The sequence below is a fragment of the Nelusetta ayraudi genome, unplaced genomic scaffold, assembly GCF_046127955.1.
Source record: "Nelusetta ayraudi isolate G7.1 ecotype Tasmania unplaced genomic scaffold, CSIRO-AGI_Nayr_v1 ptg000016l, whole genome shotgun sequence".
Taxonomy (NCBI): domain Eukaryota; kingdom Metazoa; phylum Chordata; class Actinopteri; order Tetraodontiformes; family Monacanthidae; genus Nelusetta; species Nelusetta ayraudi.
Window position 1 is genome coordinate 3,493,996 of NW_027466066.1, and position 22,492 is coordinate 3,516,487.

At 44.3% G+C, this 22,492-nt stretch overlaps 3 protein-coding genes across 5 annotated transcripts; 1 reads left to right on the forward strand and 2 right to left on the reverse strand.

Annotated features, from left to right (window-relative positions):
- Positions 1-5,655: 5,655 nt before the first annotated feature.
- ndufab1b (NADH:ubiquinone oxidoreductase subunit AB1b) lies at positions 5,656-7,651 on the reverse strand. Of its 3 annotated transcripts, none has more exons than XM_076023908.1 (5): positions 7,456-7,651; positions 6,421-6,540; positions 6,205-6,292; positions 6,006-6,119; positions 5,656-5,924 (listed from the first exon to the last, which is right to left on the reverse strand). In XM_076023908.1, exons 1-4 carry the CDS (start codon positions 7,621-7,623, stop codon positions 6,028-6,030), a joined length of 468 nt encoding a protein of 155 aa, XP_075880023.1. In that variant the 5' UTR covers positions 7,624-7,651; the 3' UTR covers positions 5,656-5,924; positions 6,006-6,027. The 3 variants fall into 3 exon arrangements, with proteins under 3 accessions (XP_075880023.1, XP_075880024.1, XP_075880022.1); XM_076023909.1 differs by having other exon boundaries at positions 5,656-5,944; XM_076023907.1 differs by having other exon boundaries at positions 5,656-5,908; positions 5,992-6,119.
- Positions 7,652-8,081: 430 nt separating this feature from the next.
- dctn5 (dynactin 5) lies at positions 8,082-10,875 on the forward strand. Its single transcript, XM_076023884.1, has 6 exons — positions 8,082-8,255; positions 8,415-8,483; positions 8,610-8,728; positions 9,065-9,176; positions 9,952-10,054; positions 10,158-10,875. The coding sequence occupies exons 1-6, from the start codon at positions 8,208-8,210 to the stop codon at positions 10,253-10,255; spliced, it is 549 nt and encodes a 182-aa protein (XP_075879999.1). The 5' UTR covers positions 8,082-8,207; the 3' UTR covers positions 10,256-10,875.
- Positions 10,876-12,411: 1,536 nt separating this feature from the next.
- On the reverse strand, positions 12,412-21,188 carry hapstr1a (HUWE1 associated protein modifying stress responses a). The gene is made up of 5 exons (XM_076023883.1): positions 20,625-21,188; positions 19,389-19,469; positions 18,952-19,019; positions 18,576-18,786; positions 12,412-16,034 (listed from the first exon to the last, which is right to left on the reverse strand). The coding sequence occupies exons 1-5, from the start codon at positions 20,818-20,820 to the stop codon at positions 15,700-15,702; spliced, it is 891 nt and encodes a 296-aa protein (XP_075879998.1). The 5' UTR covers positions 20,821-21,188; the 3' UTR covers positions 12,412-15,699.
- Positions 21,189-22,492: the final 1,304 nt, after the last annotated feature.

Below are 22,492 nucleotides of genomic sequence, written 5' to 3' on the forward strand. Positions count from 1 at the left end.
ACTCTGGGAATTCGGATCAGTGTTGTTGTTTTTTTGGCCATGGCGTTGGTTATTTGAACTATTCCTCTCTTTGTCTGCTAAATAACCAGCAATGGTTCTCAGGAAATCAAGCCAGTTTCCCCCCCCAACCACCCTCCACCCCTCCCCCTCCCCCCACCCTTCTCCTTGTAGGTGAATTTAAAAAATTAAAAAATAAATAAAAAATAAAATAAACTACTACTCCTTGTAGGAAAGGAAAATCCAACTTCTAGCACTGAAAACTATGTATAGGTCTGTAAGTTTTTTTGTTTTTTTTTTCCTCTGCCAAATAACTGCTTTAAGCTGGAGAAGCTCGACACACTGCTTTCAATATGCTGTCTTTGGATGGATGGGTGGATGGATGGATGGGTGGGTGGGGGAGGCTCCCGCTCTCCTCCCCGGAATCAAAAGTGGGGTTGGGGCGGGTGGGAGCGCTTGTTTTTTGCGTGTGCCCGTCGGTGGTGGGGAGGAAAAAGTCGTCGCGTCGGATTCCAAAAAAAAAAAAAAACCAAGAGAAAGGCGAGTCTGTATCTATGCATACTGTATAGCCTCTCACACGGCCTACTGAGAGGCACCCCCTTCCCTCGTCTTTCCCTCCTCCACGTCTCTCCAAGCATTTCTTTTTTTCTTTTTTTTCCTTTTTTTCTTTTTTAATGTCTCGCCGAGTACAACGGTGAGGGCCGGGGGGGGGGGTCGAAATCGCAAAATGAGACAAGTCGCTCCCCCCCCCCGTTTTTTAATCGCTCACATTGCCACAGATGGTGTTTAGAGAAGAGAAAGAGAAGGGGGGGGGGGGTCGTCGAAGAAACTATTTTTAACAGTGCAAAAGTCGTCCACATTTCATTGCCTTGATCATAAAAAAAAAGTGTCCGAAGATGCAACAACAAAGTCAAGTGGCTTCTACTTGTTTACAAATAGAATATGATTGTATTGTTGTACTGTTGTTGTTGTTGTTTTTCTCTCCTCCCCCTCCCCCACCTCTCGGTGACGAGGACGGGGTGGTGGTGGTGTGTGGGGGGGGGGGGTTGGTCGGTCGGGGTGCGCAGCTCATCTACAGATCCTGACCTGATGTCTCTCTCTCGTGTGTGTGTGTGTGTGTGTGTGTGTGTGTGTGTGTGTGTGTGTGTGTGTGTGTGTGTGTGTGTGTGTGTGTGTGTGTGTGTGTGTGTCGCTGTGTTTGGCTGCTCTGAACCGCCAGGCGCCAGTTGTAGCGCTGGTTTGGCGCGTGGGGGGGGGGGGGTTTGTTGGAAACGGCGTGAATGTAAATCTACCAGTGTGGTGTTCTGCTTGACGACAACAATAATGATCGTTGGAAAAAATGAAAAAAAAATCTGTGCGATTTTTTTTTTTTTTTTTTTTTTTTTGTAGTTTCTACGATGCACAAATCCAGTCGGAGAGAGAGAGGAACACTCAAGAAGTCAGCATTAGCGAAGCCATGGACCTTCAGTTCTTTTTTTCTTCTTCTCCCTCCGTCGTGTAATCGTCACGCCCAACCACCATCCGATTTTATTTTTTTTCCTTCATTTTATTTCGCAAGTTCTCGACGCGTCGTTTGGCTTTGGGCCGTGATTCCCCCCCCCCCCCCAACTTTAGCCGCGAACATTAAACAACTGCGAAGCGCAAACGTAGCGCGAGGTGAAACCTTTGGAGTATTAGCCAGGCTTTGAAAGTGGTGCGTGCCAGTATTGAACTGCTCTCTACCAAATCATTGAAAATGTTAGTTTACTTAATTCCACATCATTTTTTTTTCTCCTTTTGCTTAAAGCACACACACACACACATACACATACATATATATATCTTCGTTTTCGTTCTTTCTTGTCGTGTTTAACAAAAAGTTTTAAAGTGGAACATCTGAACCGGGTTTTTTTTTTGTTTTGTTTTCCCCTTATCGAACTTGAGGAGCCTTGGATTTTATTATTATTATTATCATCATTATTATCATTATTATTATTATTATTATTTCCGTTTGTTTTGCACTCGGGTGGATTAAAAGGCCCATCGCGATCAGAGGGAGGCGGAACGGACGAACGGCCTGCAGGGGGCGCCGGCGTTGTAGTTTGGAATCTTTCTTTTAATTATTATTATTTGTCTGAGGGGGAAAAACAGGTACACCTAAGTATTGTGATATTGCGACAGGGTCTCTCTCTCTCTCTCTCACGTGTGCGTGTGAGTTTTGCGTGTTTGGAATCGTAGATGGTTGTTGGTGCTTTTGTTGTTGGTCCCTGTGAGCGAAAGAGGGACTAATTGAGAGGGGGGGGGCGCTGACCCCCCCCCCCCTCCCCCCTTCGACCCCCCGCCCCCCCAGTCTCCCCTCCTCCACGTTTACCTCTCACTGTGGGGGGGTCGGGGAGGCTTCGCAGTGCAGCCCGATCAGAATGTATATCTCTCGCTTTTTTTTTCTCGTTTTTTTTTTTTTTGTGTGTTCCTCCTCCTTTCAAAGTGTGAGCGACGGCCGGAGTCTCAATCAGCCTCAAAACCGATCACACACAGCGACCGCTCCGTCGTCTGGCCTGAGCTCTCCCGCTGTCCACAGCTGAATTACAGAAGAGAGAGGAGGAGGAGGAGGAGGAGAAGCAGGAGTCTCAATGGACTCCAGATGAGCTTTTTCACTCTCTATGGATGCTTGTTATGGAATTCTGATCATTTTTTTAATCACCTCTCGCTAATTCTGGAGGTGGGGGGGTGTTTGCTCCCACACTGACCCCCTCCCCTCCGTCAAAGTAGCAGCGCGCTTCGCCGTCGCAGAAGGGACGAGAGCAACGTCTGTCGAAAAACTGAAAAAAAAGACAAAAAAAAAAACCCAGCAAACGCTGTCCTCCGTTCGATGTCGTTACTGTTTGCTTTCCGCCGCTTTCTCCCTCGTTTTTGTTTTCCTTCTCGGCGAATCTACTGTACGTGCGTCCGCGTGCGTCCGTGTGCGATAAAGCAAAAAAAGAAAAAAAAAACTTGTCTTATTCAGAAATAGTGAACATATTAATGCCAAATCAAGAAGAGGGAGGGAAGGGAGGGTGAGAGAGGGAAGGAAAGGGATTCATGACTTGTCTCTTTTTATTTTTTGGAGCTCGTGTGCGTGTGCGTGCGTGTGTGTGTGTGCGTGCGTTTATTTAAAAAGCTGGACAATGTTAAATGCTTGAAGAAGAAAAAAAAACAACCTTGTCATTTGCAAATAGAGTGATGTGAGGAAAGCCTTTTTTCAGTCAGTGGGGGGAAAAAAAGGACCCCCCCCCTCCCCCACACCTTGAGCAATGTACAATCCCCAGGGCTGCCAAGCAGCTTCCCGACAGGGCCAGAAGAGGGGAGGATACGAGGAAGGATAGAGGGGTCGGAAAAGAGGGAAGCTGGCTGGCAACACTCTTCTACCTGTTGACGAAGAAATAATGTGATTCTTGTTTTTGTTTTTTGTTTTGGTTTTCCTCTTGACTTTAAATCTATCCTGTGAGCGAAATGCTATGTTGTATCATAACACACCCAATGGCTCCTTTATTGTTGTTGATCAAAAGTGCTAAGGCTATACACACACACACACACACACACACATATATATTTTTTCTTTTTCTTTGAAATGGAAAAACAGCAAAACGGAAAAAAAGAAAATTAAACTGTGAGAATCTGCTGTCTTTTTGTCATTTAGTATAAACACACTCAAAACAAACCCTGAAAAGCTTTAGTCTAACCAGCACAAAGATGTGGGGGGAATGGGTGGGGGGGGTTACAGTACAGCGGGGTATGGGGTGGGTGGGTGGGCGGCGCTCAGAGAGACTATGCAGTGGAGTGTTGAACCCAGGCTTCCATGTCCACCTTGGGTTTTTTTGCCCCTTTCTTATTTTGTTTCCTGTGCTTTCCTTAAATAGAGAAATAATAATAATAATGATAGTCCCCAAACCGTTTTTTTGAGAACAGCCGAAACGGGGATTCCCAACGCTATTCCTCAAAACGTGTCGTGCCATCTTTGAAATCGTACCATTGCTACTGCTATTAATAACGGCAACAACAACAATAATAATAATGTGACGTTTAAAGGAGAGAAAAAAATAACTAAAAAAAACAAAACAAAGAACCTTTATTAACTAGCGACCGTCGGGCCAGTTGTAGCAGGAGAGGGAGGCCGGTGAAAACTGCAAATTTTACTACAACTACAACGTGTTTTCTTTTCTTTCTTTTTTTTTTTTTTTTTTTACAGAGATTCTATCAATCCAGTGTGTAGTTGGATCACCTGTAAACCTATTATGCACATTGCTTCGGGAGACTGTTGAAACTATATATATATATATAGTCTATATATATATATATCTATCTATGAGAATATAAGCGTACAGTGTCTATTATTAAGGAGAGGATGTCTTCCTCTCGTTAACGAAACAGGAAGTACCTTTATTTTCACACGTCTTCCTCGGGTCATCAAAGGATTTTATCTTAAACTTTGGGCGGGGGGGGGGAACTGCACTTTTTGAAGGACAATCTTTATTTGTATGGGTAAAAAATTGACAAAAAACGAAGTCGCCTGATATTACAATGTATAGAAAACCAACTCCAGTGTGCTCTAATGACGAATGTCTCCTCTGATGCTGTCTATTTGTTTGGTTTCATTTAATCTTTTTATTCTCCTTCCTTTGTTGCTTGGTTTGTTCTGTATAATTTTTTTTTTCTCTTATTTTTATTTTTTTCCTGGATTTTATTGCTCTTAAGAGAATCTGTACTAAGGTGTAGAGTTACTAGTAGGTTAGTAGGTCTTCTGTTGGCTGTACTCGTATACTGATTACTGTTTGTAACCCTCTGGCTCCTGCAGCCGTCATACAAAGCTGTAAAACTTTGGGTACAACCCTCAATAAAAGACTAACTGACTCAGTCGTCGTCTCCACGGGGTCTTTTTTTTCTGATCCATCTGCATCCCAGAAATGATAAAGCGTCTTTGTTCTCATTAAACACAAATGTAGGAGACTTGCGAGGTTGTCACTTTTGGTGATGGATGAGTTGCCTCAGATCGTTAACATATGATTTAAAATGTGTTTTACTATCAAAATGGCTGAGGTGTTGTTTTTTTTAAAGAAAAACTAAAAATGTATGCATTAGTTGGAAATTTTTAGGGCAAAACGGCGACATCAAGTGGTTGCATTTTAGATTGCAGCGTGCTCGGCTTGTTGGGGAGCTATGGTGGCCTGCGCATCCAAACCTGGATACCTGGTTTACTCAAGCAACACCCTCTCAATACGTATGTACTTATATAGGAGATCCGTTCTAAGGGCAGCAAAACCTACTTCTGGTGTACTGCGAATATACACTTTTAGTAATGTATCTCTGGGCAGGTCGTGAAGCTTTTCCCAATACAAAAATCATAAATCAAGTCAAATATTACATATTGGACCTTTAATAGATCACATGTTTACATGGCGCGGTCTACCACTTGTCAGCATGTCAAAGTGACAAATACAAAAATGTGATGTTTGGTGTAAATGTGGATGCAGCTTCCAGTGAGATCCAACTTCTGCAGGGCTTCTCACTGACGGGACTGTTTTTCTAAGGTGACCTTGATCTTGGACCAGCACATTCTTCTCACCTGTGAGTCGAGTGTCGTGCGATGGCGCCACCTACGACGGACAGTGAAACCCTGCGGCAGAAACAGATCCATACAGCGTGTGTCTTTATCGATTTATTCATGAGAAATCAAACATTTGGAACCACAGGGTGGCGCTGTGAGGGGGAAAAAAAAACATACATCCTTGTTCATGAACTTTTTTTCTTTATCTCAGAGCTCCCGACGTACATGTTCATTTAAATACACTTAAACACGAGACACTGGAAGCGAGAGACGCTGTAATGGACAAGAAGAGCTTGATGGGAGATGTGGTTGTTCTGCTTCGTGAGTATTTCCTGTTTGGTAGCTGGGGGGGTGGGCAGGGCAACCTCTGTGAAGGAGTCACACACACTGTAATTAGTCGACGGGCATGGAAAGGGAAAATGGGAGAGAGAGAGAGAGAGAGACTCACCTCAGTAGTGAACTATGGAACATTATTCAGCTACGTCTTTCTTGTCTGCAATATACTGTACAATCTCCTCGGGGGTCATCAGCTTCTCTGCTTCTCCGTCAGGGATCTCGAAGCCTGCAGGGGAAGAAAACGGAGCAGAGTTGCTCAGAGAGCCCGCGTCCGACATGTTAGCTGAGCTAGGCTAGGCCAAGACGCTCACCAAACTCATCCTCCATGGCCATAATGATCTCCACTTGGTCCAAACTGTCGAGACCCAAGTCTTTCATGAAGTGGGAGGACGTCTCCAGCTGCGTAGGCGAGAGAAACGGGAAATTAAGAACGATGAGCGACGTCTTTGCCAAACCCGCCCGACCGCAAAATCATCCCGAGCGAGCGAGGAGGGGGGAAAAGAAATTGCGGTTAACTTGGGGCTCACCTTCTCAGGGTTGATCTTGTCGTAGAGCTTGAGGACGTACATGACGCGGGCGCCGATGCTCTCTATGGTGAGGGGGGGCAGGTCCCCATACTGTCGGCACAGCACGGCCACTGAGGGCACCTGGCAGGGGGAGAAGATGACATCGTAGAAGCATCACCACCTGTGTTCATCCAATTCCTGCGTCGCCCTCCAGGAAGAACAGCTTAATGTTGACTTGGTCCACAATCACAACAATACAATTCCGCAATGCTGACCTCTGTATTGAATTAATCCTGAATTTAGATTCTTAAGTGTAACCCAAACAGCGTCACGCTTTCATAACAATTGTTTAACCCGAAACCGAATTACCCGATTTTGCTGGTTATTGCGCTCAAACTTACTAGCTGTGCTTAATCCAGACAGGATTGAGGTTCGAAAGTGTACAAATTGTTTCAGTCTTGCACTTGGCTGTGCATCAGAGGCGCACCGACTCTGCCTTCGTGAAGAATTTTTTTTTTTTGTTGGTGATGCATAACTAAAGCCACCTTGCGTCTTTAGGTACCGACCTATGTAGACACAGCTGTCGAGCTACTCATCCTACCTTAGGACCCCAAAGCGTTCGTTAATCACACATCACAGTAACGCAACAGGGAAACATTCCCGCTCCTCCTCGATCACCCACTGAAGTGGCAACACGCATCTGGCGAGACAACTTGTAACCAACGCTAGCACACTTGAAGACACTGAGACACTAATTAAGACCCTGCGTGAGGATGAAGGTTCCTGGTGACAGCATCCACTAATGGGAGTCAATGAAGTTTGCTAACTAGCTAAGCGACCAGCGAAAACATGGCTGGTGCCTGATCAAAAATAGAAAAACTACACATAGAAATCAAACAGCAAATCATCGAAACGCTTTTAGCGGGGGTAGGAATGCACCGTCCCGGGCAATAGTAACCTTTCGGCCGGCTACGTAAGCCGGACACTTTTGAAAGACGTCTAGGTCACGGTAGCCAATGCTAGGCCACGACTTCTCAATGTTACGGGAGGGCTCACCCGGTTCTGTCCGAGCCACCGCGTCCGTCTGCTGTCTGCGGCGAAGGAGAGAGGTCGGGGCATGGCTGCGGCCGGGGCAGCGGCTCGAACCGCCAGGGAACAGGAGGAAAGCCTCAGCGAAGGCCGGGCAAACGAGCGGACGCACTGCTGCAGGACACGAGCCGCCATGGCGAAGCGAAGTGACTGCTAACTCCCGGCGTGCAATGCGAAGAAGAAACGGGTCAAGGGCTCCGTGGTGCGCATGCGCAAAGCACAATCCCGTTCTTTTACGCGTTTCATATCTTTCTTTATTGGCGTTTTATATGGCAAAACGTTCAAGTAGAACATTTTTTAGACTTCATTTATTAATTTCAAAAAATATATATATACGAATAAAATTGTGAAAATTATTTGGATTCTGCTCAGGAAAGAGCAATCAATACCAGTCAACATTGACCAGTCGTTAAGTAAATAGAAAGCAAAATCATTTATGTGTAGAAAATAGAGGCGATATTTTTTTTTTTAAAAACAATGTCCATTTCACGTCATGAACTGGGCTATAAACCCTCACAAGAGATGCTGTATTTACTTGGGGAAAGGTCGAGCAGATATATCGATGATTCTGTTTTCGACTCAGTGGTCTGAAACACCATCAGTCGGCAGAAGGGAAGCTGTTGTCAGTGACAGCAGAGCACAGAGCAGAATACCACATAGATGCACAGAATTTTCCAAATAATCTAAGCCTCTTTACATTTTTCCTGATCGTTCAAATAATGGAGTTATCAGAAATACTATACAACAAAGCGGAGTACATCGAGACGGTGAGAAATCGCAGGCTTTTGTCAGCTATTTGGTTCTATGCTATATGGCTAACAGCGGTTAGCAAGGGTGTACTGGGCGTTGGATCATTGTTTATGCTCATTCATGAGATGTTTTCCATCAAAATAACATCTGCAATCATGTGTACCAATTTTCTCCAGGCATCCGGAAACAAAGTAAGCCGGCAATCAGTTCTTTGCGGGAGTCAAAACATCGTCCTGAATGGCAAAGTAAGGAAAATGCCGAACAACACAATGTCCTATTGACCTAAAACGGCAATTGCGTTAAAAGGCTGAATTAAGCATTAAGCAAGCTTGCTGAACGTGTAAGTTCCGTTTTTGTGTTTGTGTGTTCAGACTATCGTCATGAATGACTGCATCATCAGAGGCGACCTGGCGAACGTCAGGGTGGGAAGACACTGCGTGGTGAAGAGCCGCAGCGTCATCCGTCCTCCTTTCAAGAAGTTCAGCAAAGGGTACAACACCTCCATTTATAGACAATCATAAATGTTTCATTTGACATTTGACAACACTGGCCACATTCCATACACCGTCTTTGAATAATTATGTACTGACAACTCTCTAAAAGTGGTAGTCAATCATTTGATGATTAAAGGTAGAAACTGTTAGAAAATAGCCAGCAGTCCCTGTTGATCTGCTGATTTGCTGAACCAGTGAAGGTTCTCGCCGTCACTATTTGTTGATTCAAGCGTGGCAACTGTTCCAGTCAGTGGTCTTCGCCTCGGGCAAAATCCTTGCAACTGAGCTTTCTTTCTTTCTTTCTTGAATTTTCTTTCTTTCCGTCCTTGCAGAGTGGCGTTCTTCCCGCTACACATCGGCGACCACGTCTTCATCGAGGAGGACTGCGTGGTCAACGCAGCGCAGATCGGTTCCTACGTCCACATCGGGAAGAACTGTGTCATAGTGAGTGAGGCCGAAAGACGCACACGCACAAGAGCTTGCTGAGAAAAAAGAGACAAAGCTGTGGCCCAGTGAGAGAGGAGACAAACAGAGCCACTGTCTCTCTCTCTCTCTCCCCCTCTTGCCCGATGCCCAACACTCACATGATAGTCATGTTCAGATGAGCTGAGCAGGAAACTCTTGGCTGGCCAGTTGAGAAACTTGCACAACTTGCGGAGGCTGCTACTTTGTGTCTCTGATTTTTTTTTTTTTTTCTTTCTTTCTATGTCACAATGTATCCTTACGAACCATCCAACTGCGTGTGCAAGAGTTCATTGATTGAGGGTTATATTAGTAGGTAACTAAGCCATGAGGAACAGCCATATCCAGGGCTGCAGAAAGCATCAAGAAAGAAGGAAAGAAAATATTTGGCAAGCTAATGAAATTCACTGTGTGCGTTCTAGTTTCTGTCGTCTCCCAGAGCTGATTGCCAGAGTTTGTCTCGCCGTAACTGTTCAGGGGTTTGGTTTGGCAATGAATAATACAAAATGAACAAAAAATGTCATGTTTCTTTTGTTTGATAGTTTGTGGTTTGATTTGTCCCTTTTGTTATGATGATCACCCTGTTCCTGCTTCAGTGCCATCGTCTGAAGATTGTTCCATGAGGAAGTGTGCCTTCATGTGCCATAAAGTCATCATTTTCACAGGCTTGCTTCGTGAAAAAAAAAAAAACATTGATTATACCTGCCCATTTTTACTGACATGTCGGGGCCTTTTTGTGTTTTGTCTTTGTCCCTAGGGTCGCCGCTGTGTGCTAAAGGACTGCTGCAAGATCCTAGACAACACAGTGTTGCCCCCCGAGACTGTCGTCCCACCCTTCACTGTCTTCTCCGGATGCCCCGGTCAGTTGCAAAAGATGAACGGGAAAAAAACACACATTGCAACATTTAGAAAAATCCCTGTATATTCACTTAGTTCTGTGTTTGCTTGCGTGTCCTCTGTCAGGTCTGTTTTCAGGCGAACTCCCAGAGTGCACGCAGGACCTGATGATTGACGTCACCAAGAGTTACTACCAGAAGTTCTTGCCCCTCAGCCAAATCTGAGTCCCACTCTAAACACCCCGAGCGGGATCCAGATTTGAATGGACTCTCTCACCTCTCTCCCCATGATGTAAAACTGCTGCAGGAGGCCGTTTTGACGTCCAAATCTTTAAACCGTATCAGACAGAAGTCAGGTCTACATCTGCAGACTAATTTTCGATGCAACGAGCCACAGACTCGAGGTTTTGTTCTCTGGGCAGAGGAGGTTCAAAAAAATATGGGGGGGGGGGGGGGGAATGAAGGTGAAAAGTGAGCTACATGAACACAGTGCAAACCACCACCCAAGGACCAAATGATGTTTCCAGAGCTTCTCTGTTCATTGATATTACTGGCAAGTCACACACTCCCGCCACATAAGTTAAAGCAGCACCTTTTTTATTTCTATATATTATCTTACAGTGAAGAATGTGTGCTTCTCTGCTTCCCCCTTTCCGCTGACCCATGTAATTTATCATAACTTAATTATCTGCTTTTCTTTCCCGAACGGCCATCCGCAGTGTTAGTATTGGTAGGGTGTGCCGGACAGCCATCTGTTGTGCGTCAGTCATCAAGTGAGCAAACATGAAAACTGTCATGTAGAATCAATATTGCACCAATAAAATAAAAAAAAAGATCAACAATTACATCTTCCTGATGCTTTACTACTAATCCTCAACTACGCCATCTTCACATGAGCCGCATAGACAATCTAATACATTTTCATCTTTCCATTTACATCACCACCATTGGAGAATAAGGACTTGTTTCCTCTCTGTGCCTTTCTGTTCAGAGTTTGCATGTTCTCTTTGTACCTCCAACTTCTAAACACGTGACCAGTGAGATGATTGGAAACTCTGAACTCCTTGCCTTCACCCTAGACAGAGCAGAAGAAGCAGAGATGGATGATAGATGGATAGATTACCCGTTGAATTAGAATTATATCAACAGAACTTTTGAAACATTGCAAGCCGTCGAATACAATTTATGTAAACGATAAGTCGTAAGTATGTGGCAGCCGTAGTGAACAAGAATCTTTAAATTGTTGGATTAAGTTCATTATGTCTTTCCTTATTTAGACCTTTTATGGTCTAATGGTCTATGGTATCTATTTCTTTTCTTACAAACATGTATAGTTGGTCATTTTACCCGACATGTCAAACACAACGCCGAAATATGTCAGGTAAAGTAATCAACTATACATGCATGGAGGTTGAATTCCATGATTTCTACTCATCCACCCCTCACGCCTTCCTCTGCTCCCCTGATTCAAGCAACTGTCTCCCGCATGGTTCTGAGGTACTCACAGCATGGAGGTTGAATTCCATGATTTATACATGTCAACGTAAACAAACCAGAGAAGATCTAAGAATCTTTCAAACGTAATCACGTTGCTGAGTGTGGAATGAAGGGAGCCCTCCAAATTCGTCTCATTTCGTGTATGTTCTAATTTTTTGATACGACAAACAGGAAGTGACATATTTCAAGTTGTTTAGAATTGCCAAAATTCGACAGATGTCGGCGGGGATGGGGGGCCTCGGCAGAGGTCGGGGGTCATCAGCATGGGACGGCAGAGGTCGGTGGCTCAGTCCCGCAAACGCTGCTTACAGCTTTAATTTTTTTTTTTTTAGGACAAGTTGAGAGATTTTGCGTTATTTTACTGCTAATCGTGCTAAGCTAACATTGAACAGTCATCCCATTAATTTTCCAGTTTCTGAATGTACATCCCAAGGTTTTTCTCCATATCGGTTGCTAGTCACCATATTTTGATTGATGCTTTATTCTCACAATCTGACAGAATTTTCCTTCACCAAAGTTAATATAAACTATCTTTTTTGCGAACCATTGCTTGTACAATGTTCAGCCTGAGCTTCAGGAACATTACATGGAAGTAAATTGATGAATTAGTAAAAACTTTTAACATGGGGTAAGTTAACTTTATTTAAATGTTATATTCATGCATCTATTTTACCTTTAAACAGGCTGTTTGCTCTTATTTCTATTATGTGGTAGCCAAACTATTTTTGCTTTGATTGAATAATATAAGTAAAAACATGAGGGCCAAAATATGCAGACAGCTCGTCTCGTTGAAGGCAAAAACCACACATACGCAAACCTACTTATCGTGTCTACATGGGTGAGGGGTGGGGGGAAATCATTTCGATTTCAATGATACAACTGAATCACAACTGAATGGATTTTTATTTCTTTTTACAACGTGAACCACATATATCATACCAACAATTACCTCTTTAGTATATAGATTAGCCATTTATTAGTTGTTTTTTTTAAACAAATTGGTATCAAGAAACAGCTGACTAATAAGTGTTGGCTCGAGGGACGCGTGGCACGAGTCGGCCTTTTGAACGTTGTGGATGAAGGACGCCGCTGTTGACTGACTGGCTCTGGAGAGAACGTACACAAAACACCCCCGTCTATTCTAATCAGGCTGGGTGGGAGACAGGGGAGGGAACAAGCCAACTTTTCCAATCCAAAATCTTAAAAAGGTTATTTAAAGTGGTTTCACTTAATCCCCTCAACCTGGGCACAGATCTTTCAGCTTTAAATTAAAAGTTCATTGCACACACATGGGGACAAAAAAAAAGAAGAAAAAGAGCAGTCTCTTCTCATTTGTCAATTTTGGTATCGATGGAAAAGAGGAGTGTTAAATGCTGAGCAGTGAGCAAAGGATCAGGGAGAGCAAAACCAATTAAAAAAAAATAATATTTAAAGTATTTTCCTATAATTGTGTGAAGAGCAAGCGGAACGTGACGTGACGCCAAGTCAGTCGATCTTCAGTCCACCGCGTGGTACGCGTGTATTGGACCAGTCACATTCACCTGTTCCTTTTGTTACTCTGTGGTGCAAAAGACGAAGAAGAAACACTCATGCGCCACAAGAGGTAATCAGAGGTCTACGTGCTGATTACTTTGCCTCCGTTTCCAATAATCGGACACTTCCCCGCTGGCAGCTCCAATCCGGTCGTCCCATCGCAACGTTCACATTGTCAGCATCTTCAGTGGTCATACACTCGTTTGACAGGACGCCCCCGATTCGCAATCTTCCCCCATTCGTTTGAAGCCTGGTTCTGGTTGGTGTTGCGCAGAGCAGCTGGGATCACGTTTAAATATCAAAAACAAAAGAAATGAAATTTGTGACTAAAATGTAACATAAAGGTACAAACTGTCATGAAGAAAAGCCCTCTTTGCGGATCAAGAATGGCGAGTGGAACAACTCAAAAAATAAAATAAAATTAAAAAAAACATAACACAAAAACAGAAAAGGAGCGTGAAACACTGACGTGCCACAAGTCAGCGGAGAGTGGCTTCAAAATTCAGACGTAGGTTTGCGCTTCCACCTGCATCAAACACTGCAGAAAGTCAACGATACATGGATTCATATAGACAAAAAAAAGAAAAACCCCAACAAGACTTAACAATTTGTATTTTGTTAGCTTCCTATGCTGAACAGCATTTTGACGGTTTAATTCCAACAGCCATTTATCAGGAGCCTAAAGTAATGTCAATTTAAAAAAAAAAAAAAAAGAAGAAGTTTAAATATTACTTGTGTTTCAAAGACCCACATTTCTGACTAGTGCGACGTCGCCGTCTCCACTCCCTTGTAGCAATGATCAAGCTGATAATAATATTATTAATAATAATAAGACACCTGGACCTGCATTATCTTCACAAGGTTTAAAAAAAAAAAAAAAAAAAAAAGAATAAAAGAAATTCAAACCTAGCCACGTCCCAAGAACACGAACACCCTTGATGCAAAAGGCAGACGTTCTACTGATCAGAGCCTTCGGCCAAACCAAACAGTCTTGTGCCCTTGACATGTCAGCTAGGATGGTTGTTTGGAATCACTCCCTCTTTAAGATCGTTTCCTTATTTTTTTTTGTTCATTTATTTATTTTTATTTTTTTTCAACAGCACCACAAACTTTCTGATAAACTGGATCGCTTGTCAGATGGGGAGAGAGAGGAAGGATTCTGAGCCTCGAGTCCCCGTGACCTGAGCAACGCTCCGACAACCTGATCGACAACACCTGCCCGGACAAGAGGTGCGTGCAAGGGCTCCTTCTTCCATTCAAGTGTTTTGCCTCCTCTAGAAGTAATAAAAATCAAGTCATGTGTAAAGCGCCCCCAGGTGGGCGTCTTGAGGGTTGCACAATGCTACCGCTGAGATCGAGATGGAAGAGCCGATTTATTTTGCATGAGCAAGAGAGGAGAAAAGCTAAGTGCAAAAATCTGTATTGCAACTCAAAAGAAAAAAAAACAAAATAAAAAAATAATAATTATCACAAGAACACGTAGAACTGCAGCTTCTTTTTGTCACAGGACTGGAGAGGAGGGAGATGGGGGGGTGGGTGGTGGGGGGGGTGCAAACAGGGGAGGTTGGAGGGAGGGTCTGAGAAGCTGCAGACAACAACATAAAGTTCCATTCTAGTATCCTCAAAAAAAACAAAAAGAAAAATTAAGAACACAAAATTGGCTATCACTGCTTTACAACAGTGGTAGAAAAACCTTGAAATGTTAACACTGGTGCTGGAAAAACTGAAAACGAGGGGATGTTGGGTGGTGGTGGTAGTGGTGGGTGGGGGTTGTGTGTGCGTGTCGGGGGTGGGGGGGGGTCGGTTGGCGAAACTCAATCAAGCCACTGTTGAAGTACATAAGAGTGCAAGGCCTACATGTTCACAAGTCAGCGTCCTGCTGCCGGGGGGGTGGGGTCAGGGGGACGGGGACGGGGGGGTGGGTGGAGGGTGGTGACGGAACCAGAACCAGAACCAGAACCAGGGTCCGGAAAGGAGCAGCGAGGGAGTGAGGCCGGGTGTGTTTGCGGCCGGGTGGCTGACCCATGACTGCAGCGACGAAAGTAACAGACAGAAGAGATGGACCAATGACCTCGCTCTCCCTCCCCCCTTCCCCCCACCCTGATGTGTGCACAGGCAACTCGACCGACGAGAGTGACACGATCTGATCGTGGACCTCACTTCCTTTTTTTTTTAAGGTGGTGGGTGAGTGAGGGAGGGGGCGTGAACGAGGGAAGGGCACAGAAAAAAAACGTGTTTTCTAATTTTTTTTAAGCGTCTGTCGAGCAACGCGGCGCGGCACATGTGCTTCACCTCTTCGAGGGGCTTCGTCCGCTTCTCCCGGCGAGCGTCCTCCGCTGCCTCTCCCTCGCGGAGCGGCGGACTTGTTGCCGTGGGAGGGGCAAGAAAAGAAAAAAAGGTACGCAGAGGCTCTTCCCGGTCGCTGGCAGACGGGCTCGTGGATGGTGTGAGGGGGAAAAGAGACAGAGAGGAGAAATTCTGGGAACCGCCAGAACCAGCTGAGCTGAGACATTCGCTTCCGTTTCAAACTCCGCCTTGGTCGTCGTCGTCGTCGCCGCCACCCCCACCCCCCCCGGCCTCCTGACTCGTGTCCCACGCCAAGCCCCCCTCCCGCCCCCTTCTCTCCGCCCCTCCCCCGATCAGATCATCCTGTTGCGTTTGTGCGTGGGCGAGTCCGTGATGACGTCACTGCACTGGGTGGAGTTTCGTTTCCTGGCACCGCCTCCGCCTCCCCCTCCGCCGCCGCCGCCCCCCCCGCCGGCCGCCGCCGCGCCTGTCGAGTCCAGGTGCAGCGCCATTTCCTCTGAGATGAAAGTGTTCAGGTCGACGTCCTGCAGCCCGTTGCGCCTGCTCCGGCACACTGGCGTCGAGGCGGAGGAGCCTCCGCCGGCGGCGGCGCCGCTTCCGCTCACGTGCGTGGGCGAGCCTGGGGCGCCGGAGCGCACGCTGATGCTCGCCATGGCGCCGCTCAGACCTTTGGAAGAGGTGGACATGAGATGGATTAGAACGGGGGTGGGCAAACTTTTTGACTGGTGGGGCCACAATGGGTTCTAAAATTTGACAGACGGGCCAGCAGCCGTTATGGATGTTAACAATTAATCAATTTTATCGATTAATTGTTGATTAAGAATTCAATCGATTAAATTAAATTAGTCGCAATTATTTGAACATTTTTTACACCGTTTTTGTTAAATGGCGTGGTGTATATCTGTATACCTAGACCTAGTTACTTTTAAACAACTTTTTAACAAAAAAAACAAAAAAAAGTTGAAATGTGACCCATTAGAAGCCAACTTAAAGTGAGAGGATAAATCTTTAGGGTGTTTTTACTGTTCTCTAATGTAAAAATGGGTCACACTGGACCCTCAACATTATTGAAGGGTTAAATAATGTCTTCCGGCCACAATTTTCATTGTGAAATTTAAGTTCTCAGGAAAAATCGCAGCTTATCAATTAATCGTTAATCGACCGATAAGTTCAATCAACTAACGATTAATGAATTAATCGATAATTTGCATTTCTGGCAGCAGTAGAATTTTGAGAAAAGGCAACTATTAAATTGTGAAGTAAAACTTTGAGATGTGTTTTGCATTCTTATTTGGTAAAGCGGAAAAGGCGACATTCTAAATGCCGACAAGTTTCAACTCAATTTAGCAGACGCAGCGGCCCACTTGAACCCGTCTGATTAGCGTATCTGAGAGGAACCATTTTGTTGACGCGACTGACGAGTGAGGCTGCTGCCTCCGAAAGGTTGCGCCACGGCCAAGCTGTGTCCTCTGAACACTCCTGCCGCAACCAGAATTATCAGGGGGAATCTGACTGATGGCTGCAGCTGAGAAAAAGTGCGAAATGCGATACGTCCTCGCAGATCAAAGTGGGCCCAACACACACACACAGACAACGGCGTTGAAATGCTAACGATATCTGATAACGGAGAGTAGACACACGGAAACACTCTGACACATACCGTACTTGTTTGTCTGTAACCTAAACCACTAAATACTTCACATTATCCAACGTAACCTCAGATGCACCCTGGAAAATCGAGCCTTTGAAGGGTTTGGATCCTACAAAGAATTTGGGGGTATTTATTTCTGCTGACGGTGCGTTTTAAAAGAGACAATCCATTGCTGTGCAACATATTATGGCCGGCGGCAGCGTTTTGGATGACAAGCACACAAAAACACATGCACGCGGGGGCGGAGAACGAGCATACGCAAGTGAGCCCCTGTTTCCTCATTGGTTAATGCCAGCACACCCTTATCTCCGAACAACATGTGTCACAGTCAGATGGCTGAGGGACACGCGCTCCCTCGCTCTCTCTCTCTCTCTCTCACACACACACACTCACAGTGACTGCACGAACAGCACAAGATTCTAGATCCTATAAGAGTTTCAGCGATATATTTCCGCTAAATTCCACTTTCCCCACAATCAACTTAGGGGAACAAACATCAAAGCCATTAAGATCTTGTGCGAGCCATTAAGATCTTGTGCGAGCGGTCGCGTGTGAACGTGCCAGGGAGGGATCGCTCGTGCACAACATTTAACATCCTCTGCAGACAGCAGCGGACAACTTCTTGTGCACCTTGGTATTTATGGCCACCTCGGTGACGCTCAATCTCAGGCCCGCAGCATTAGCTTTGTGTTTCTTGTTTGGTGGGGCTGATTATTTTGAGAGCAAGAAGCTTCCATCTGAAAAATGGCTGTAAGCAAAACGACGCGTGGCTCAGCTGGACAGACGGGTCTGCTGGTATTGCACGCAACATTTACTTCCTATTCATTTTTTTTGTTACTGTTGCTCTGTGAACAACTGTGTGCATGTTTCTCAATGTGAGAGGAGAATCAGAAGTGAATCAGCCTGTGCAGACATCGTTTAAACAACCTGTGTGACAAATTTCTTTTATCTGTGAGTTGTTTTTTTTTAATGCATTGCTGCGTGTTTCGCTATACATGAAGCTGATTTTTTGGCATGCAAATTATGATTGTGCTGACCACAGGTGGTTGAGTTGTGAGTCAGATGTGTGTGTGAGGCTGCATTCAGACTGCAGGCGAATCCGATTCTAATCTTCAGATTCCTTCTCAAAGTTTTAGGGCTGACTGTCCACACTGTTTTTAGCAAGCGTCCAAATGTGACCTGGCTCTGGCCACAGACTGATGAGCCAATGAGTTTCCTCCTCTGTCCAGGGACTGCCGTTTTCTACTTCTTCTGTCTGCCTGGTTACGTACAGCTCCGCACCTCGAAAGGCGCTCTCAGGTTTGGCGCATTGGGTCTCGCGTCGCGTAGAGTGACGTCACAGACGGTCAAAGCCGATCGGCGTATTTGGAGCTGTTCAGACTGAGACGCATCTGTCCGAATGCGATTTGAAACTACCTACCGAAGGCGGTTTCAATCTGTCTTGCAAAAACGGGATCTCGTGAGATCTGTGACTGTTCAGACTGCAAAAGAGCTGTCCGGTTTCAATCTGGATGGGATAAGAATCTGATTTTTTAAATCCGATTTAAATATCCTTACCGTGCAGCGCTATGGCTTCCCTGAAGGGCTGGAGGTCCGCTTCCACAGATGAGCCAGTCTCAGCTGGCGAATTAGCCCGACTAGGGGCCACCATGGCCAGGCGAGGGTTCGACCTGCTACTCCTATGCGGCGGTGCTTTGCCGCATAGAAAACTAATAAGATCCTCTCGGCGGATGGTTCTTCGACGTTTTTTCACCCATGCCAACATGTCCTGCGATTTAAAGCAAACAGTACTTCAAATTCTCTGACCTCAAATTAAAAAGAAAAAAAGTGCCGCAGTTTGTCCTTGAGGAAAAACCTTTCCATTAAATTGTGAGGCCATCTGCGGACGGCTACGAGGGATATTTTTTTCCCAGAGAACGGTGATGAGACTTACCTTATTTCTGCGTTGGTGACCCATCTGTATCCCACGATCGAAGCTTCTCTGATAGGCCTCGACGCTTTCTATAATGGAGGTCCGGAGGGAAAAAAAACTCATTAGTGTTCATTGTTGTTTATCTCAGAGACAAGTAGATTGCCTGTATTGTTCCATGTATGTCTGAATCTATCCCCTGGCTTCCAAACTCGGTGTGGCAATTGGTATCATCTGTTGTTCTGGAGCACAGCAAGCAAACCCCTTACAACTATGCTATAAACGCCAACGCCAGTCATTACTGATACAACAGGCAGCATCCTTAATGAACCAAGTCTATTCTCCTAGAAAAGCCATAAACTGCTAAACATTTCTAGACAATTAAGCAGGATGGACTCCCATCTTGAGGAGATAAAACTCATGACACATGCAATTTGTAGTACATCAATCATTCACAATACCTTTGTATAGGTTGGTAACTGCTGTGGCAGAATTCTGAAATGGCACCCATAGTGACAGGCCCTGCTGATGACATACCCTGTCTGAGAGGGGAAGAGGAAATGTTTGTAATTTTCAACACTTGGCTATTTGACTCAATGTAAAAACAAGTACACAAACAAACAAATCGATTGTGTGACGAAACTTATCTACTGAGCTGCTGTACTGTCGTTGCTAACGCACTTCGCAAGGGGGGGGGGGGGGGGAGAAACGTCTTTATTCGCCATTTTGTATTGCAATTAGCATCACGCAGACCGCTTGAACGATTCAAATCTTAAAGATCTTGCTTTGGGTGTCGAATTTTGCTAAAGCTTGTTAAGCAGGCACACACCGACACACAAACTTAAATGCCTTCTCAGCAGTAAAAGTTGCAAAGACGTAAAAAAACCCAAAAACAAATAAATTAAAAAAAAAAAAAAAAACCTATGGCTAACATGGATAGACTTTAATAGAGCTCCGTCAAGTCGGGCCGAGAATGTATCGCGTCCAAATGCCACAGACATCGAAACAGTTTATTGACCCGATATTATCTTTCGACAGGGCACCGATATTATCCTCGCCATTTTGCGATAAATAAGCCAGGCTGTCGCTTTGCGATAGAAATCGCCCCGTCAGCAGTTAACCTGGTGGGAAACGCAACGGTGCTCCTTTGTTGTAAACTTGACAACCTTCCGTTAGACACATTCCAAACGCCAATGCAGTGCTTTTAAACGGACTGTAACGCTGGGAGCTCGGTAGGTCGTCATATGTGAATGTCGCGTTGCTACGATTGTTGTTACCATCGCCATTTTGTAACTAGCCTTGCTAACATTGCGTTAGCTGGCGCACAGTGGCATACTTGGCGTCAGTAGCTTGACGATAAAGGGACTCAAAATGTTGATATTAAATACCCGACGGGGTGTTGTTACGCAGTTTAACGTGATGCACAACATTGTGTCCGGTCGCTACGTAACTATGCTAACGGGTGCTAGTCTACGCTAGCTAATGTTAGCAATGTAAAATCAGCTGTAAAGTGAACCAGGCTTTGGCCGGCGGATTTCTCAGCCGTTGGTTAGAAATTTGCCAATAATGAGAGTCGCTTAACCTCAAAGCGAGGTAGCCGGGGTGTTAAAATAGCAACAAAAAAAAAAAACAAGTTTATGACGCGATAAACCTGGCGACATAAGGCGTACAAGTCCGAAGAAATGGGTGTTTTGAACCTTTGTATAACTGTGCCACGGCTGTGGCAGAGTTCTGGAAGAGATGCCACAGTTTATCCTGGTCGTCGTCGGCCTCCTCCTCGTTCGGCTCCCGTTGCTCCGCTTCGGCCAAACACTGCCGCTCCCATTTTGAGAACCAGTGCTCGGGTCCGTGTTCCTGTATCTCCGAGTCTCCGTCTTCCCTCTTTTCCTCCATTTAATGCGCCACACTCGATGAAATGTGGTTTTAATGTTTCAAAATAACAAATTTATTAATTCCGTATAAAGGGTTTTTATGAACGGGAAAAGAAAATTGGTACTCGAAACGTTTATCAATTTCGCAGTTCGCAATACAATGCAACTACTCGGACTCCATCTGTGAAATTAAGCTGGGCTAACAATTTTCCCCCAGTTGGCGACGTCGGAACATATACGACGCAGACTACCGCTGTGTGCGCTTAAACCCGCCCATCTGCCTGGATGTCGAAGACTATTGGTCACACGAAAACTGCAGGGCTGGCTGAAGGCGTTTTCAAAGGATTTCATTCGCTGTCGGAGCTGTCCGGCATTGCATTGACACAATAGAACTTTACTGAAAATAAATCCTCATTATTGAAGTTTGCTTGAGAATACAAGTATATCGAGAGAGAGAAAAAAAATCTGAATGTACATGTAATAATGATTTTCTACTACCGTGGTATTTATTAGATTTGCGAGCAAAATAAAAAAATAAAATATACATTCATATATATGCATTTATACACGCTCGTCTCGCCCACGCTGAATGCCGCACTTGAAATAGGTTTCTTAATTTCCTACGTTATATTTATTATTACAACAAATGTTGAGGAATCACATTGTAATAGTACAGTAACAATTTACTCTCTGTATTTTTAAATTCTGAACAGTGTGCTGTTTTGGTGCCCATCATTCAAAATAAAGTACCATTTATTGTCCACGAGATGGTGCGTTTTTCTTTTTTTTCCTTTTTTTCTTTTCTTTTTTTGTAGCGTATGGTGACTCGAGCGGCCCTCGGATAGCTCATGCTACAACATTTATACGTACGCATGAGTGTCCCTATGGTGGTCACCGAAAATACTAACAATATTACACAAGTACAATGTACAAGAACAAAACCATTCAATTCAGTAGCTACGAGTTTGAAGGTTACCACAAAATAACAGTTTATAATGATTGTTATACACAGTGGTAAGAATGAAAATAAATTTAAGTAACGTAAAACAAAATAAAATGTATACGCTAACATTTGTTCTAATTTTTACTTTTTCGTACACATTTCATGTGCCACCGTGGAAAGCTGATACATATTCCACCTCTCATTTTATGCAGGACATTTTATGACGACGTTTGTTTACATCATTTCACATCACTGGGCATCGGCGCAATATGTAGTCACAAGCAAGCCAATCAATTTCTTTTCCATCAAATTATTTCACTTAATCTAATGTGCTCTTGCAGCGGGATTCACAAGCACGATTCCTATCGTTTACCATGCATACGAAACAACGAAGAAACGAACAGGTGTTATATCGAGTCCCGCTCCCCAATCGAGATCAGTCTCCGTTCAACAGCGTCGGACGGCGGCGCGCGTGGACAGATAATAATAATAATAATAATAATAATAATAATAATAATAATAATAATAATAATAATAATAATAATAATAATAATTTTTATTATTATTATTATTATTATTATTATTATTATTATTATTAGTAGTAGTAGTAGTAGTAGTAGTAGTAGTAGTCAGTAAATAAGTTAGTAGACTAAGTTAACTAATAAGATGTTGTTGTTTTTTTTTAAAATCTACATTAATATTTCTGCATTTAAACAATATATTCATAAATACATTTGTATTATTTAGCAAC

Excerpts from the sequence above, each read along its gene's own strand:
- hapstr1a (XM_076023883.1), bottom strand. The coding sequence starts at position 20,820 with ATGGAGGAAAAGAGGGAAGACGGAGACTCGGAGATACAGGAACACGGA. Across the intron at positions 19,020-19,388 it reads AGTTACCAACCTATACAAAG|AAAGCGTCGAGGCCTATCAG; the intron begins GTATTGTGAATG and ends CCTCCATTATAG. Across the intron at positions 16,035-18,575 it reads GGAAGCCATAGCGCTGCACG|GTCTGAGCGGCGCCATGGCG; the intron begins GTAAGGATATTT and ends CCTCTTCCAAAG.
- ndufab1b (XM_076023908.1), bottom strand. The coding sequence starts at position 7,623 with ATGGCGGCTCGTGTCCTGCAGCAGTGCGTCCGCTCGTTTGCCCGGCCT. Across the intron at positions 6,293-6,420 it reads ACAAGATCAACCCTGAGAAG|CTGGAGACGTCCTCCCACTT; the intron begins GTGAGCCCCAAG and ends TCGCCTACGCAG. Across the intron at positions 6,120-6,204 it reads GGCCATGGAGGATGAGTTTG|GCTTCGAGATCCCTGACGGA; the intron begins GTGAGCGTCTTG and ends CTTCCCCTGCAG.
- dctn5 (XM_076023884.1), top strand. The coding sequence starts at position 8,208 with ATGGAGTTATCAGAAATACTATACAACAAAGCGGAGTACATCGAGACG. Across the intron at positions 8,484-8,609 it reads ACATCGTCCTGAATGGCAAA|ACTATCGTCATGAATGACTG; the intron begins GTAAGGAAAATG and ends TTGTGTGTTCAG. Across the intron at positions 9,177-9,951 it reads TCGGGAAGAACTGTGTCATA|GGTCGCCGCTGTGTGCTAAA; the intron begins GTGAGTGAGGCC and ends CTTTGTCCCTAG.